The sequence below is a fragment of the Apaloderma vittatum genome, unplaced genomic scaffold (assembly GCF_000703405.1).
Source record: "Apaloderma vittatum isolate BGI_N311 unplaced genomic scaffold, ASM70340v1 scaffold392, whole genome shotgun sequence".
Lineage (NCBI taxonomy): Eukaryota > Metazoa > Chordata > Aves > Trogoniformes > Trogonidae > Apaloderma > Apaloderma vittatum.
Genome location: NW_009703901.1, coordinates 9,017 through 26,538, shown reverse-complemented (window position 1 = coordinate 26,538; position 17,522 = coordinate 9,017). Strand labels below are relative to the sequence as shown.

General features: G+C 37.7%; 1 protein-coding gene across 1 annotated transcript in view; it reads left to right on the top strand.

Annotated features, from left to right (window-relative positions):
• Nucleotides 1–4,590: 4,590 nt before the first annotated feature.
• LOC104270425 (ceramide kinase-like) overlaps nucleotides 4,591–17,522 on the top strand; it is a gene marked incomplete at its 5' end in the record, with an annotated part of 14,526 nt that continues 1,594 nt past the window's right edge. Inside the window, 6 exons of the mRNA XM_009864793.1 lie at nucleotides 4,591–4,728; nucleotides 8,634–8,747; nucleotides 9,937–10,059; nucleotides 12,034–12,159; nucleotides 12,699–12,762; nucleotides 17,393–17,517. Coding sequence (XP_009863095.1) covers nucleotides 4,591–4,728; nucleotides 8,634–8,747; nucleotides 9,937–10,059; nucleotides 12,034–12,159; nucleotides 12,699–12,762; nucleotides 17,393–17,517 — 690 coding nt within the window. The remainder of the gene's footprint in view (nucleotides 4,729–8,633; nucleotides 8,748–9,936; nucleotides 10,060–12,033; nucleotides 12,160–12,698; nucleotides 12,763–17,392; nucleotides 17,518–17,522) is intronic.

Below are 17,522 nucleotides of genomic sequence, written 5' to 3'. Positions count from 1 at the left end.
GGCACAGCCCGGCCTCGGAGCGTTGTGTTCGAATGAATCGTAGCAGCACGCAGGACACTTAGAGAACTTCGAAAGCAGCTTCTTTAGTTGCGTGACTCGTGGTTAAAAAACACTTCCATACTGAGGCAGTATCATTTTGTTTAATTTTTTTTCCCAGGTATAATTTTATTTTAAAAAAAAAATTTTGTTGAGGTTCGGTGCTTTCTAAAGGGCTCCATGGAAACTTCGAAAGGAAGTTTAACTTCTGCAAGTTACTGTTTTGGAAATGTTTAATGTAGCGTACAAGTTAGTAAATGGGGTCACGAAGCTGTGTATAGTTCTCTTTTCCTGCAGAAAATAGTGCTGCCTTATAGAACTGCACATGGGAGAGGTTACTGCTGGAAATAACTAAGAATATTTCAGGATAGCTTCTGAAAACGTTAGTACATACAGTATATCAAGCTTTCTGCTACACTTCAGGTGATATTTTATCAGTCTTTGGCCTTGGTGTTTTTACATAGGTAATTATCCACATTATTAATGTAGCCCTGTTAGCGCGGTATGTGGACATAGGAAAATGCGTAGCATCCTTTGTTTCACAGCAGCTGCTGTAGAGTCGAAAACTGCTGTCATTCTCCTTTTAGAGATTGGAGGAACTGAAACACGGAGAACCTCTTAATAGAAAGGTTGACTAGAAGTTTGATAGAATCATGGAATGGCCTAAGTTGGAAGGGACCTTAAAGGTCATCTAATCCAACCTCTCTGTCATGGGCAGGGAGGCCTCTCAACTAGATCAGGCTACTCAAGGCTCCGTCCAGCTTGACCGTGAACACCTCCAGGGAGGGGGCAGCCACATGTTTATCTGAGAAAGGCTTGAATATGGATGTCCTCAGTCCCAGGCAAGTTCCCAAACTTAAATAGTTAAATAGTTTTCCCCTGTCTTACCATGTACCTTTCTTAAATATTTTCCTGATTTTATCGTAGTATCATGTTGGCCTGAGGCATTTTGAAAAAAGGTGAGGGAAACAGAGAAAGAGGACTCAAAAGAATTCTGAGAATTTGATATTGTAGTTTACATAACTGAGAATTGGCCAAGTTTTAAATACATCTCTTCTTATTCATAGGAATAGAGTTTGTTATCCTTCCTCTGCTATTGTGTAAGTGCAATGTGAAATAATCTAGTTTTTATCAGCAGTACTGCTGAAAAAAGCATTTGAAAATTCCTGAACTTACTTCAGATGTGCAGCTAAACAAACTTAAGACTTTGAAGACAAATTAGTTCTTTAATTCTACCAAAGTTAATATATTGATGTGAAAAATAAACTATACTTTTCATAATGAAAGAAAATGAGTCTAGAGAAAGGTATCTGGATCTTATAAAATACAAAGTTTCAAAGACTTTGGGGGCAGTTGCTGCCATTGTGTAAAGTAACCCCTACTTTGGAGGGAATTTTGTTGACTTGTGTAAAATCCTTCTAAAAATGCCTTTGCAGAGTTAGCAGTTGGCTGATGTGTAGGCTAGAGCATTCAAGGGGAGCTCCGTTCTGCTGTCTGATGACTTTTCTTGGACCATGGAAGAGCATTACAAAGTCACGCTAGTTTTGTTAGTGCTGGAGTTTACAACTGCCTAAGATTGTATGTTATTACAATGTTTTCAGTTGTAAGTTTTCCAGACTCTATCGTGGAGGGCCAAACCGAGTATGAATCTGTCCTGAAGCCTGTTCCAAAGTGGGTGTCAGAATTCTGAGAATGGTGGAAGGGACACAGTAAACTTGACTCTTTTTGAGGCAGTTTCTGAAGTGTTACCTATTTGGAGATTCCTCAGAAGGCAAGTGTGGTTACTGAGTGTGACTGCTGTCCTGTAGCGTAGCTATTGACAAGATTTTGGAAGATAACGTGGAATGAGAAGAGAAGAGGGAGAGTGGGAGAAGGAAAAAGTGCCCTGGAAACACAGGTATAATTTACAGAGGCAGCAATACAATAGATATACCTCCTCGTCTTAACACCCTGATTAATTCATGTGTTTCCTGCACTTGTGCTTTAGTGCCATCACAGTTTTGTGTTATTGCTGCCCTGTTGTCTTTAAGCTCTTTTATGACCTCGGGTGGCTCATGGTGTTTTCTACAATTATTTTGGAAATATGAGCAGTGTACGTGACAGTATATAAAAGAACTTTATAATATGGGAGATGGTTAGTTAGAAGCATATAATTTCAGAGGAGTTGCTTGACCAAGATTGGTATTTTCCTACTGTTTAGCCTTTGACTACGTGACTACTGTGCATTATGCCTAAATACAGACTTAATTATGCAGTATAAAAGTCCTATATTTTTTGTTTAATAGGTAGTTATTACTGTGAAGCAGTTGTCTTTAAACTGAAAGAAAATCACTGTGGGCTGCTTATTTTCCGAGTATTTGTTGCTCTCTCGGATTTAGCTACATAAGTAAAAATGGTTTGGTATATGTTTTGTTAGGGTTTTTAGACTTTGACACTAAGGAACTAGAGCTATAGTTAGGTATATTGTAGAAGTGTTGAAATGTCTACCTCTCTAGTGCATCCAGATTCAGGAACAGAGAGGAAACATGGACTTTGTCTCACTGTTCAGGAAAAAATAGTTTTAGAGAATGTGTTTTCTCATTATTGTACAATAATATTAAATATATATATATTTAAAACTCATTCTGTCAAAAAGCATTTTGTGAAGAAAATAAGCATTCAGAAAAATTATTTTTAATGCTATCATTGAGAAGTTACTAACAGTAACAAAACCATTTCATATTGCTTTTAACTCATGATATGATTTTAAAACCCTAAATACTGTTTACTTTCCTTTCTACTGTTAGACCTTGTTTAACAGCATCGTATTTCAAAGTTCTTCAGTGTAAGAAGGTTCCCATTTTTTGTTCCTTGATTGAACTTAGAGTGAAAAGTTTTGTCTGAAATTGTTGTTTTTCTCTGTACTTTTTAGCCAGGTATCTTCTTTTCTTAGGCATGCCTTCATCTTCAAATATTCTGAAGAACATTATTTTTCAACCTTGTAACAACTCGCTATGAGATTTAGTTGATTTGCAAAGATGTGTTGGCACAGTCAGATTTTGATCAAGTAATGTGACAAAACTTTTGTGTACTAAATTTCACAGCAGTTTCTGTATTGTACATATGTCTGTAAGGGTATTTTTAGAAGTGTTGAATAAGGAATTATAAACACAGAATGAGATTCTGTTGATGTTTTCTGTTGTTTGTTTGGGTTTCTTTTGTTAATTGCATAAGCATGAAGGGATGATCAAACCAGGGACTGGGCTGCAGCCTTCACTGAGAGCATGGGCTTTCTTTTAACCCTCCTGCTTCTCCCTTCAGGGTTCTCCCTTGGCTTATGTTTTCCAGCTTTTCCCCCAAAACAGCTGCCTGAGGAAGGCTCAGTACTAGTGTTCACGAGATTGCTGCTGCTGTTCAGGTGCTGGGGATTCTGAAGAACACTCAGTTTGATAAACACAGTGCAGAGAAAGCCAGGTGGGCCTGCTTGGAAGCCAGGTCTGTGCAGCCCCTGTGGCGTGGTGGCACATCCTTCGTCAAGGTCGTTTTTCATTGATCGTTCCCAGTTGGCAATGGGCACGTGCAGAAATCTGAGCTGTGTTTTCTCTCTAGGCAGTTTCACTGGCAACATGGAACCAGTAGGATGTGGGGAACAATAGCTCTAGAAGGCATTGTTTGTTTGGAATGTGTCTTCATCTGGAAGATACGTTATTCAGCTATAGATGTGCCCTACATTAAACAAGACATGTTTTTCAGCACACAGCTCTTTGTAGTTTGTGGTTTTTTACTCCTCTGAGGTGAAGTGCATCTTGTTTCTTGCTTTACCATTGAAATATTCATAGCTGAGTTGAAAAGATTTAATTTGGAAATAATAAAAAAACCCCACAACCATCAACAGGAAAACAATCAGTGGATTTAAATTGCAAACTAATCCAAGTTCAAATTGCTGTGATTTGATTCAAATTCAGATATGTGATGTGAGGTATTAACTGTAATATATTAGAAACTGATGCATTGTTGTTTGATTTACAAAGTACTTGAAGGTTTACTTTTTTAATAAAAAAAGCCACTTTCCCTATAAATATCTTTCTGTTGTGAGATCTTGGCCTTCAGATGTTTGTGCAACTCTTCCACGCTTTTGAATTAAACCATTTAGTCATGATACCATTTTTCTACCACTTCCCTCAGGGTGTCAATTCTCTGTAATTATGCCCTATATCCCTGTGCACTGTCTTGTCTGCTCTGACTTTTTCTAGTGCGTGATCCTTCTGATTGAAAGTGTTCTTGTTTTCTTGCTTTTAGGTGAAGGCAAAGCTTAAACTTAGGGCAGGATAACCTACCATTCATGTGGTCTGTAACAGTAAGTTAGTTTTCAAAGTGACTGAAAAATACTTTTTCTTTAAATCTGCATCCCAGCTATTTGTTACTGTACTTTTGTGACTTAAAAAAATTGACAACTAATTTGAATTAATTCTGAATGCTACTGCGTCCATGAGCCTGAGCTGAATTTTAAGAATAAATAAAATACTGCTGTCACCAACGTTTCAATGATTTTGCTTTTGTCTGTGTTGCTTTGAGCTGGCACGTTTCTGAGGGAGGAGTTTGGCCTGCCGGACGCAGAGCTGGCAGTGGTCAATGAACAGACTTTGACTGGGGTTCTGAGCGAGTTTGCTCATGAACTCCGGAAGTGTTCTGTGGGAGTGGCAGACGGGGATGGTGACCCAAAAAGCCTTTCTTAACGTGGGACACCTGTGACAACTGCTGGCTACATTTTTCACAGAGAAAGCCCACTTACCTTGTGCTTATCTGGGGATTTTTTTTATATTGTTTTCCTCCCGCCTGCTTAACGTTGGGAAAAGCAGTGTACATTTAACACAGTGTTCTGCTGATTTGTCAGTTAGCCCTTCAAGAAGAGTGTCTGTTAAGGCTGTAAGAGCAGTGTGATGCAGAGTGAGTGATGACTGGCACAGCCAGTGTGCTGAGAAGAGTTGTCACCTGCCCACTGTATGTTTTGTTTGTTTTCCTATTTGTTTTTTTTTCCCATGCTCTTTCATGTGGTTCTTCTGGCTAGACAGCTCGTTGTCTTTAGCGTGTCGTGTATGCTAGACATGGTACCAGGTGAAATATGAAAACAGAAATGTGTGAAAAATCTTTCAGATAAAGCTTAAGAAAACTGGTATGTGCTAAAGTGTTTCTGAACTCAAAATTCAGTCTTTTGAATCTAGATGTTTATGTTGAAAAAGTCACAGTGTTTTGCTTGGAGTGTTGTCTAGGAGCTGTTGTGTGAGACCTACTGAGCCAAGTGAAATTCTTTGGTATGGTGTGAGCCCAGAGTTAACTTTTTTCATTAATGTTGATCTAGTAGTGTTCCTGTAAGTACTATATGGGATTTTTTTGTTAATATGGTAGTAAGTTTTTTTCATATTTTGGGAGAAACTCATAGAAGTGAAGACCTGTATGAGTGAACGCTTTTATGTTACATCGGTGAAAGAAATGGCTCATGCTACTTGACAACAGAGTAAATGATACAAAAATAGCTGTTGAGGAGGACTGTGAGTACATTTGTGAACCTTGTTGACTTCTAAAAAGATGGCAGCATAGTCCTGCTTATTTTGATGGGGTGGGTGTTGCTGATTAAATGCAGATGAGGGCATTGTGTTTATAGGAGCAGGATTGCACAGCTTACGTTGAAGCTCTCTATTTGATTTCTTCATGTTGGCAACTTCTTGCTTCTACGGAAAAGGGGAGAGGGTGCGATTAAGTCAGTGATTTGCTTTCTGATTAAACAGTATGTTTCATAACACTAAGTCGAATAGCAGTAGAGTCATATTTGGACTGATAGAACTCCGTTTACACACAAATGCCATCGTGTTCAGGTTTGTTTTTATAAGCCCTAGGAGTGTTCTGAATAACATCTTTGTGTTTGAGACAGATTTGCATCTTTCTGGCCCTCTGCAATTGCTGTATCAGGTAGCGTGTGTGTGTTTGACTGCCCTAAGGTTGAAGTATGTTATCGGGGCACTGGCGTTGCTTGATGCTTGTAGAGTGCCAAGTAGTACTGAGAGCCACCATTGACATAGTTGGTATTCATGGATACCAAACTTCCCAGATTTTTACCAAACCCAAAGACCTACAGAGGGTGAGATCACTGTTTGCTTTTGTTTTGTTCAGGTTTTTTGGCTTTTTTGTTTATTTGTTTTAGGAATTGTGTTGTCAGATATGTAAGTCTGTGGCTTAAGATAAAAAAACCCCATGCGTATTTAACTAAAACATTTACTCTTTGCTTTTTTTGCTGCATCTGTGAAGAGATTTGCTGGAAAAGCAGAACTTCTAGTCATGCAGTTGTCAGAGGGAGAACATAACTGAAGAATTAGGAGAGCTTAGTAAAAGTGGTTTCAAGGTCTAGGGTTGTTAATATAAGCTATATAATATGTGTTAAAACACATACTTAAACTAAATGCTTTCAGTGATGCAGATTTGGAAGTGTTTTTTAATCTATTTGCTATCTATACAATTGGACAAATTTCAATTTACTGTGTAGGAAATGCCTAATAATTAACCAAAGACCTGCTGCTCCTAGTGTACATGCTGGTAAGTATCCACTATGTAGAACAATTTCCCAAAATGTTCATTATAGCATTCTCATTTAAATTTTGATACAAATATGAATTGTCAGTTTTTAAAATGAGTTGCCTCTTAAGTGCAATCTCTATAAATGCAGCAAGCTTTCCTTCATATTCTGGCATATGGTTTCATGGCTACTAGGAAAATGAGAACTAAAAGCAGTTCTGGGAAACAGATGTTCAAGAACACGCTCCTTTCCCTTTTATTTGTTATTCTATCTCTTCTGTATTTTTTCCCCATAGATAAATGGGTAAGTGGGTAATCATATCGAGATCCCATGCCAGATCTTTTCTCTGAATGTTAGGAAGACCAATTAACTGTTCTTATCCAATATTAAATTATAGAATCACAGAATGCATCGAGTTGGATGGGACCTTAAGTGTCACCTAGTCCAACCTCCCCGCAGTAATACCTGATACAGTCTTACAGGTGTATAGGTATGATATCTATATACAAGCAAAAGGGTTCAGTGAGTTCATCTCTGCTGTTATATCTTTATAAAGGCATTCTGTGACTGCTGCATTTCACCATCATGTCTTAAATCTAGTAAATGCAATTATTATAAGCCAAAAATTGTTTTGTAAGTAGATAAAACAATTGATTACAGCCAGATACCTAAAAAGACCTCAGTGTAAAGTTTGGAGACTGCATTTCTTTGGAATCGGGTACCTTGTGGGACAATAAAATCCCTAAAGGAATATAAAGCAAGTCAAGTATTAAAACACCTGTAAAAGAAAATAAAACAACACTTGTGTGGTCCACAACACGTCAATACATGTGACAGTAGGTAACGATTCTCTTGACAAAAGCATATAAATAGGACAGAGGGAAGAAAAACAAAGGTTGAGCTAATGGCAAATGAATTGTAGTCACCATGTCAAGGGCTCAGGAAATATTTTTTGTTTATTTCACATTTCTCACCACTACCATGGTACTTCTGCAAAATAATGAAGGTGAAATGGAGGGTGAAGACAAGTAACAGTGTTAGTGTTCTCATTGTATGTGTTTGGTATCTCTTTATGTCTCACTCTCTTTCTATATATGAGAGAAACAAGCATATTATGATAATATAACCTCTTACATAATAACAAGTGTAATCTTATGTAATTAATTTTTTATTTGTGTCTATATATGCACATAAATACAAAGCGTGCATTTTCAGTTCCACTTCTTTTGAGATAAGATAAAAGCAGAGAAATTCTGGAATTGGTAATGAAAGTGAGACAAAATCCTCAATTTGACAGGATTTATAAAGACTGAGAAGATCCCAATGGACTAGAAGAGGAAAAAAGAGTGAGGATGGAGGAAATTCACTGTGTAAGAGCAAGAGGTCTTTAATTCTGAAAAAATTACAGTTTTGAAGTTGATACAAGGGGAAATATATTTAATAGTACATAAACATAACACCTAGCATTTACTTATTAGGATGTCCAGAAGTTTAAAAGCTTAGTGAGGTTTGAAGTCTTAAGAATTCATATGAATGCCCTTCTTTCATAAGCCAGCTACTAACTTGAGAATAACAAATAGCCTCTGTAGTCACTCTGCACTAGATTGAGTTGCGTATTCTTTGAAATAGCTTGTGCTATTCACTGTCGGATATCTGGACTAGGGGTCATTGAAGGGGCAATTTTGTTACTCTGAAATCAGTGTTGCTGGATTTCGTCTTCATGCAAAAGTGGTTTTATACTGAGAATACTTGATTTTCTGAGACATAGATACTTAAAATGTTATTTGGGCTAGTTCATGTGGTTGTGGATTATTTAGTTTTACAAAAGGCAAGACAGAAATTGAAAATACTCTGCAGATTTTCATCATGAAATCATAGAATGGTTTATGTTGGAAGGGTCCTTAAAGATCATCTAGTTCCAAGCCCCTGCTACTTACACTCTTGGTTGTGCTTGTTGAGCAGCTACTCTAATGGTGTGTCTATCATGTGTAGAAATAATCATTTGGTACTGTTTGGAGATTTTAATTTGTAAGATCTTGTGTTCATACAGAAAACTGTTTTGTACCAACCTCTGAGATCATTGCTGTAGAAGAAACGGAATGTAACAAGAAACAGCGTAATATTGGCAAATGGCAAAAAATGGCAAAGCCGCACGCTTTCACAGGTAAGGCAAACTGAGTGTCAGGATGCTCGTGCTAATTATTTTATTGGAGGTACTTTTGAGCAGACTTAAAAGGAATCATCAGAATTTTTTAACAGAAATGATGCATTTAAAAAAAAGACAAAAAAACAGAACGCCTCCCCCTCAGAACACAACCACCAAAAAACCCCGCCGCAGAAATGCCCACAAATAAAACCCCCAAACTCACAAAACCAACCAGCCAAACCTGTATGAAAAGTCTGGTAGTTTACGTTTAAAGGTTCTTATTTTGGAAAATTAAACCATTCATTTAACAATGCGTGTTGTGTTCAGTTATTTAATGAAATCCTAAGTGATGTCTCATGTTTCTGGTGCTGAATGACTGTGAAGCAGGACAGTTCTTTTCTACTGCTGGACTAGAAAATAGAGAGGCTGTAAAAATAAATCTTAAATGCGTGAGGATTTTTTTAAACTATCCCTGACCATCAGAAGGTGTGCATCTAGAAGTTCTTTGTATTATTGACTGCATTCTTAAGATGAAGTACCAGAAATAAAGTTCTGAAAGAGTGGTGACTTCTGTGCTGCAAAGCTGGGGCACATGTGATTGCTCCCATGCCAGAATTTTATATTACAGAGGACTTTCCTCATATTTAGTCCTTCAGTAAAAACGACTGGTGATAATACAGATTTAAAGGTAAGGGTGCTTCTTGTGTTGACAGCCTAGTTCTTAATGCATAAGAAAAGTAAATCTTTTTTCTCAAATCTCAGCTCTGTGAAATTAAATTCACCCTGTTGTTACACAGGAGCTGATGTGAGCATTTGGTTTATGCTCTTAAGCTTATGGCATTCTGTATTTTATAGACATTGCAGACTTCAATACAGATAAAATACTGTATAAGCTCAGCAAACTTTTGCTTGTCCATAAGCACTTTATGGAGAATGGGTTGTATTTGGTTTAAAAAGAAATTTATGTTTGAGTATCTGCTATAAGGTAATGAACTAGGCGCAAGTGTTTTTATTTATGTTTTCATTTTGGCTTTTTCAAGTTTCCTGTTCACACTCTGAATGCTTCTGCCGTTTGCACAAATATGTAATTAACACTTTTTTTCTCACAGGTAGCTATTCTGGAGATCTCTCTGAAATGCATTTGTTGCTTCACAAAACCGTCTCATTGCACCTCTTTTTCCTTTTTGAATTTATTTTATTTTAATAGTGTATTATGTGAAGAAATCGCGAAATCACCGCTGGCGGTGCAGTGATGTCACGTTTTGGTGTGTTGATGAGCACTTGTGTAATCAGTGGATACAGGCGCTGAAGGAATCACTGGAAATGCAGAGTAAGTTTGACTAAGCCACTAACATTTGCAGCATTGTTTTGCAGGCACGTATTTCATTTAATATTATTTGACTATATCTGCTTTTTTTAAACTCTTAAGAACAACTTGTGCTCAAAAGTTAAGGGAGTTGAGAGTTGAAGTGTCTCCTTCTATCAGTACTCCTGTATCTTGCATATTTGGTGAGTTGTACCAAGTGTTTAATCAGTCCTGATTATAGGTGTCATTCAGTTTTGTCCAGACGTGAATATTTTCACAAAATAGGGACATACTAGAAACTTAGCAGGGGCTTTAAGTGACTGCAGCTTTGGAGAAAGTAAAGTGCAAATGTAAGCTCAGAGATTTGAGGTACTTTGGAGATCTGAGGACAAGGGTTATAACAATTGTAAGATTTATGGGTGGCTTTTCAAGTGTCTGTCTTGCCTTTGCAGGTTCTCTCATCAACAATGTGCCTTATGTAGTAAGAGTTTCCATTAATCATTTCTGAGACTTTTGGACGTCGGCTTTTTGGAAGGCTAGAAGTAGTTTGCAGGAGTTATTCCTGGAAGACATGCCTTGATGAGTGTCGGGGAGCAGCAGGAGCAGAGCAGCTCCGTGACAGGCGCAGGCAAGGATGACCATAGCACAGGCTGCCCTGGGTGCAGTCTCAGCGTATCTGAGCAGGGATGGAGATAGCAGCAAGTCTGACTTACAGCCGAGATGAGGTAAAGTCATCAGGTCCATCCAGGGAGGCCAGATACAAGCAGCAGGAGCTGGAGGCAGAGCTGGGGTTTAGCTACCTACAGCAGAGGTCTGGCCTTAATCTGAGACACAGAGCCAGAGGAGGGGCTGAGTGCAAGTATGTCTGTGATGTGACTCAAGGATCACAGAATAAAAATGGGTATTTGACAAAAATTCTTCTTCTGAACTTGCACTGGAAGCATGTATCTTAGTAATTTCATTGTATATGTTACATGATTTATCTGACTTCCACTCACATGTTTCAAAAATCAGTGTTTGTGCACCCATTCGCTCTTTGTGGGAGATGTAACCTGGGCAGTAGTGTCTGAGTGCGGGTGTTCGTTCTGTTGGTAACAAACTATATCAGAAAAGGTCACAGGTTCTCAGAGAGGTGAATGGTGCTTTGCCTGTGTGGCAGCTTTAAACCATTCAAGCAGTCTAGCTTGGGTGGATTTACTATGCAAGTGTGTTGATGCAATACCTCTGTTCTATTCTTTCTTTTTTAAATATTAATTTAAAATGCTACCTGAGGAAGTGCAGGAAATGTTATAACAGCTCTTCATGTTCTGTACAAAAAAGGAAGGCTCTCTAGGTGCGGCAAGCATTGCTGGTTTGTGTATCTGTTAGTACAGAGATGTAATAATTGTCTTCATTGCCACCACCAGTGTAAATCCGTAACTAATTCAACAAATTTGAGATAGTGGTATCAAAGGTGTTTTCTGGGGTGAAGGGGTTACACTACACGGCAAGCACTTGCTGTGCAGCGTGTAGTTTTGTTGGGGTATTCTTGTGTCTTTATCACAGAAAGGAAATACATTTTATATATGCTACCAGAGCTACATTTTTAAAATAAATTAATGTGAAAGTGTTTCTATGTATGCTTCACTCGCGAGTGGCTTTCCTGTTGCTGCCCTTAGTTTCTCTTTTGACTTGTGTGCCTGTGCTAGAGCTGTGCTTCATTGCAACAATCACATGCGTAAGAATGTGAGACATGGAGTCAAATGAAATTATTCTGAATTTCACTTGCTATCTTATTACCAGTTGTTCAATACTGTTACTGTCTGCACTATAACAAAGAGGATAAATAAAGCAGGTTTTTATGATAAAGAGTTAAAGAGTTACAGCAGCTAATAAAGAGTTATACAAGGCTCGTATGCTGCTTTCACTTTGGTGTTTGCAAGTTTGTTTTTGTACAGCTTGTTGTATTTTTGTGTTGTGCACAGAAGTGGTGTACCATAATGTTTTTCCTTACTGCAGAGTCTAGACCAAAGAATTTGCTGGTGTATATTAATCCATATGGAGGAAAGCGCCAAGGAAAGAGGATTTATGAACAGAAAGTAGCTCCACTCTTCAGTCTGGCATCTATTTCCACTGATGTTGTTAGTGAGTAATGAATCTTTTAGTTTCTTAGCAGACACAGTATAAACTCCTTAAAACATCTCTGAGTAACTTAAGTTCTTTCTGTTACTTACCTTTTCTTACTAAGGAAGTTGAAACTAAGTATTAGAGAAGGAGTGTTTTCTAATTAAAGTGTAGGTAGTCAGATAAATGGTGACCTTATATCAATTCTCTGCTTGTGAAACTAAAACTTCTGGTACTTCTGAGCTACTTAAGCCTTCATTTATAAGATATTGCTTTTCTTCTTTTTTTTCAGTTTTACCGTTAAAACCATTTGTTCATTTGCACAACTTTTTAGTGAATTATTTTTCTATATGTACTGCAGGACATATCTCTTTCAGTTCTTTCCTTGGCATAAAATCTTTTGAAACACATTTTATAAGAAAGAAACACATTTTATAAGCAGGCTGTTTTATGGTCACGTTGGTAATATAATCATGTTTAGTAATTAATCAATAACATTTTAATTATTATATATTATATACCATGTTATAATAGTGATTTTTGTGTTTATTTCTTCATAGTAACTGAACATGCTAACCATGCTAAGGACAATTTATTTGAAGTTAATATTAATAAATATGATGGGTAAGTAGCTTCACTTGCCTTTTTTTTCCTAGTTGATATATTCTGTAATCTGTCGGTCTTGTCCCTAATTTAAAATGGATTGCTGATAGGTTTATTGCAACAGCTGGAAATTTTGTGACGTATTCCTTCTCCTAGAAGATCCATTTTTAGGAGTATTGAAGGGAAACTAAACTATTTCAGTAAACTTATTCAATATATGACATATTCAAGCATAGTATAACAATGTTTATGTAAGGTTTGTGTTTAGAAGATGAACATAAGTTTAATTCTGCTTATCCAGAAGTTGAGCATTTTGTGGTAGCTCAAAAGCCACCCTGAAATATTTTGTGGTATGGGTGATCTTGATACATACCTGAGTCCAGAACACTACATCAGTAGCATTCAGCCTGTGTGTGAAAACCATGAACCATTTACAAACATTTCAGATAGTTTTTGCTATGTAGGACTGTTCAAATAATGGCTACATCATTTGACTTTATTTGTGTGTTCTTTTGGGGAATTACTGTTTTAAAGGAAGACCTAACTGAATGCTGAAGTTGCATTCTGTTATTAAATGTGCTGTAGAAACAGAATATTTTAATAAGCAAGCTAGTCATTCCAGTTTCCAGTTCATGACATGAAACAAGTTACTTGAATGGAAAACCATGAAAATGCGTGAAGAACCTATGCAGATAAACTCTCATAAATACAGTATTTTAAAATTGTACCTTCTTGTGCTTCTTGATAGGTACATTTAAACTGGTAAACTGCAAAAACGAAACACTTGTTGTCTTTTCAAAGTACTTTTGCTAGAGGGGCAAATCTCTATGCGCTATATACATTAAGTGAGGGCATGATGGTAACAAATTGTGGTAAGAAACTACATTCACAGGTTGAATTCCTAGACTTCATCTGCTTAAAATGGGTTGACTTTAAATGGGCAGTTTTGACTATACCTATATTTTTCTTAATTTTGCTGAAGTGCAAGGAAAAAAAACTGGGATCCTAGGAAAAAAAACTACTTCAGATTTTCCCTTTTCGTCTGACTTAATGATTTGAAATAGGTAATATTGATGGTTGGTGAAATTCCAAATTGGAGCAGAAAAGGGAAGCCTGTGTCACAGAGTCTCAGAATTGCCTACATGGAAAAGATGTTTGAGATCATTGAGTCCAACCATTAACTTAACACTGACAAGTCCTCGACTAAACTGTATCCCTAAGCACTATGTCTGCACAACTGTTAAATGACTCAACAGGGATGCCACCACTTCCCTGGGCAAGCCATTCCAATCTTGACAACCCTTTCTGTGAAGAAATTTTTCCTAATGTCCAATCTGAACTTCCCCTGGCATGAGGCTGTTTCCTCTTGCCCTATCACTTGTTACTTAGGAAGAAGGACCGACCCCAGCCCCACTACAGCCTTCTTTCAGGGAGTTGTAGAGAGCAATAAGGTCTCCCCTCAGCCTCCTTTTCTCCAGGCTGAACAACCCCAGGTCCTTCAGCTGCTCCTCACAAGACTTGTGCTCCAGACCCTTCACCACCTTCATTGCCCTTCTCTGGACACTCTCCAGCACCTCAGTGTCCTTCTTGTAGTGAGGGGCCCAAAACTGAACACGGTACTCGAAATGAGGCCTTACCACTGCCGAGTCCTAGCAAATTTGTTTTTTACAACAAGTGGCAGTGACCAATGGTAGTGGTGACTGAGGTGTTTTCGGCAGATTCAAATAATCTCTTATTGTAGAAACTATTATTCTTTTTTTGCTTTTTTGTGGTTTTATGTTTTTTCTCTCTAACATGACTGAGCTAAACAGTTGGCCCGAGAACTGCATCTCTTTAAAATCTCTTGATTCTTCTATTTCCAGGCTGGGTCTTAATGGCAGTTAGCTTGGGAACTGCACCTTGTCTTTTAAGCCTGATTTTTCTCCATTGTGTACAAGTCTGGTTTTGTCGTGAACATTGATATTAGAAAGGAGTTCTTGTGTTAATACTACTTTTTAAATAACAGATCACGTGGTTATATGAAAGATTTTTTTAAATGGTTGAACCGCATGAATGCATACATGTGTGTTTGGTTGACTTTTCTTATATATAGGAAAAACTTCTTTGGATTCCCACATCTAATTTTTCTTCATTTATGCTCTTAGACTAGTTCCAATAAGTGACTTTCCCTTCATTCAATAATGAGTTTCTTCATTTACTCCCCAGATTCCCCATTTGGCAAAGCTGTACCTGTAACTTTGGAACTAGATATAGGATTCTTAATGATAACAGCTTCACTGCTTCCCAAGTCTATTTACTTGAGATGGCATCTTTAAACCTCTTGTGCGTGTTTCTTGTTCGTTCTTCCCATTTCCCCTTAGAAGATTTACTTAGGGTGAGTGTAGTAAACTAATAGCTCAGTAATAGAACATCTTCTCTTTAAAGACAGTTACTTAAAATATTCAGTTGCAGTATAGCAGATCTTTGTTCGTCGTTGTGCAGAATGCCTAGAGCATGCTGTAATATTGTGCAGGTAATGACTGTGTTTAGAGTAAGTCTGGTATGTATGAATCGCTATCCTTCCTCATCCATATGGCTGTTCCACAAGCCTTTGCAAAACTGTTTCAGGAAGTCATTTTCCTAGTTTTTGAATTAGTTCACAGAAGGGACTGTAATTCTTTTAAAACTGATTTATGTTGTGGAGTTGCTTCTCCTAAAGTCCTTTAGCATATGCAGACCCTTGAGTGATAGTCCATCAGAGAGATCACCCGTCAAACCCATATCTGTCCCATTTAGAGAGAAGACTGTTGTGCGGGACTGTGTCAGAGGCCTTGCAGAAGTCCAGATAGATGACGTCTATTGCTCTTCCCATGTCCACTGATGTAGCCACTCCATCCTAGAAGGTCACTAGGTTGGTCAGGCAGGACTTGGCCTCAATGAAGCTCTGCTGGCTCGAATCCCTTTCCTGTCCTCCACGTCCCTTAGCCAGAGCTTCTAGGAGCATCTATTCCATGATCTTCCCAGGTGCAGAGGTTGATAGTTCCCAGGGTCCTCCTTTCTACCCTTTTTAAAAATGGATGCGATGTTCCATTTTTCCAGTCACTAGGGACTTTACCTGACTGCCATCATTTTTCATGTATCATGGAGAGTGGCTTGGCAGCCAAATCCCTCGGGACTCTGGGTTGCATTTCGTCAAGTCCCGTAGACTCAGGAAGATCTGTCTTGCAGTAGTTCTTCACTAGGGCCCTTCACACGTGAATTTGATCATGCTGATACTGTGTATGTGAACTTTTTTCTCTGACAACATTTACCTTTGATAAGTATAGACATTTGTATCATTGTTATCTCTGAGGCTGGATGTAGTGTTTGTTACCAATAGACAGCATTGACCTTGAACTGATGTGGAAATTTTTGTCTGCCTAGCCTCTTAGCATCTGCAGAGAAAGAGAAGATAGGCTAAAGTTGAGGAATATTGTAATTAAGCTATGAGAAGTTAATTAAAAAAATGTAAAACAACTTTTTCTCCCTTCCAGGCTTTTAGATCTTGACTTTGAGTTGGACAGTGTGTATTTTTAAGACTGTCCTTTCCTTTCATGGAAAAAATGACTGGGTTTTTCAAGCTTTCCTTCTGCTGAAAATACAATAATAAGTAGATTTAAATCATCAAAACTTAAAAAATTAAACAACCTAACTTGTCGTATGAAATAAGTGCACATTCTGTAGTAGATATTCCTGACTGTGTGGAAGAGTAAGTATTAGTTCATGCACTGGAAATGATTGCTAGAGATAACAGTAAACATTCCAAACATACGTTGAGGACTACATAACTTTGGATTTTTCATGTGATTCTTTAAAATGTATTTGAATTAGTTTTTCAGTTGAAGAATGTTTGTGCTTTTAGAGTTCAAGATGTGCATTTTATTACTGTACATTAAATGTATACTGCTGTAAAATAGTCTTTTACTTCCTAGTCTTTGCTTGACTGTGGACTCTCTGCTGAGCTTTAACATATTGAGGATCTGTGTAGCTCCTGCACCAGCTCTGACCTGAATTAAGTTTACAAAACAAAGTTTTGCGTCTGGTAACATTTAGAACTCTGTGTTTCGTTATGAGTGGTTATGTAGATATACATGACTTCTGTCTGTTTGATGGGCTCTCAGCATGTTCAAAAGAGCATGCAGGCATGCACTCTTCTGTTGTTTGACTTTTATATAATGTATATCCCTATTAAATTAATAGTGTAAAATATACTTCTGCCTGAAGTCACAAATGTTAACTTTTTTTATTGAAGGTACTCTATTTCCATTTTGTTTACTTAGAAAGCTGTATGTACGGTGCTGTCCAGTGTTTTCCTTGTATAGTGAATTTCCACTGGTATTTGTTTGTCTGCACACAGCAGTAGAGGATAAAGATACTTTATTAGGTTGTGTTCCAACATTTTTTTCCTCTAACATTACAGACATGACTAGGTGCATATACAGTTGTGTAGCTTGATTTTTTTTTTTTTTCCTGCTTTTTGTTAATTGCCAAGTTGGCTGTGGGCATTCCGTAAAAATGAAGGAGGAGAATGGAACAACTATTTTTTGATGTGCCCAGTGCATGCTCTAGATAGAACACTTGCTGTGTTTTTTATTGACTGTTAGTGTGCATTCTAATTTGTGTTTCCTGGCAGTGTTGTTTGTGTTGGTGGGGACGGCACGTTCAGTGAAGTGATGCATGGTCTCATTGGAAGAATGCAGAAGGACTCTGGCATAGACCAGAATAATCCCAAAGCACCGTTAGTCCAGTGCAATATAAGGATT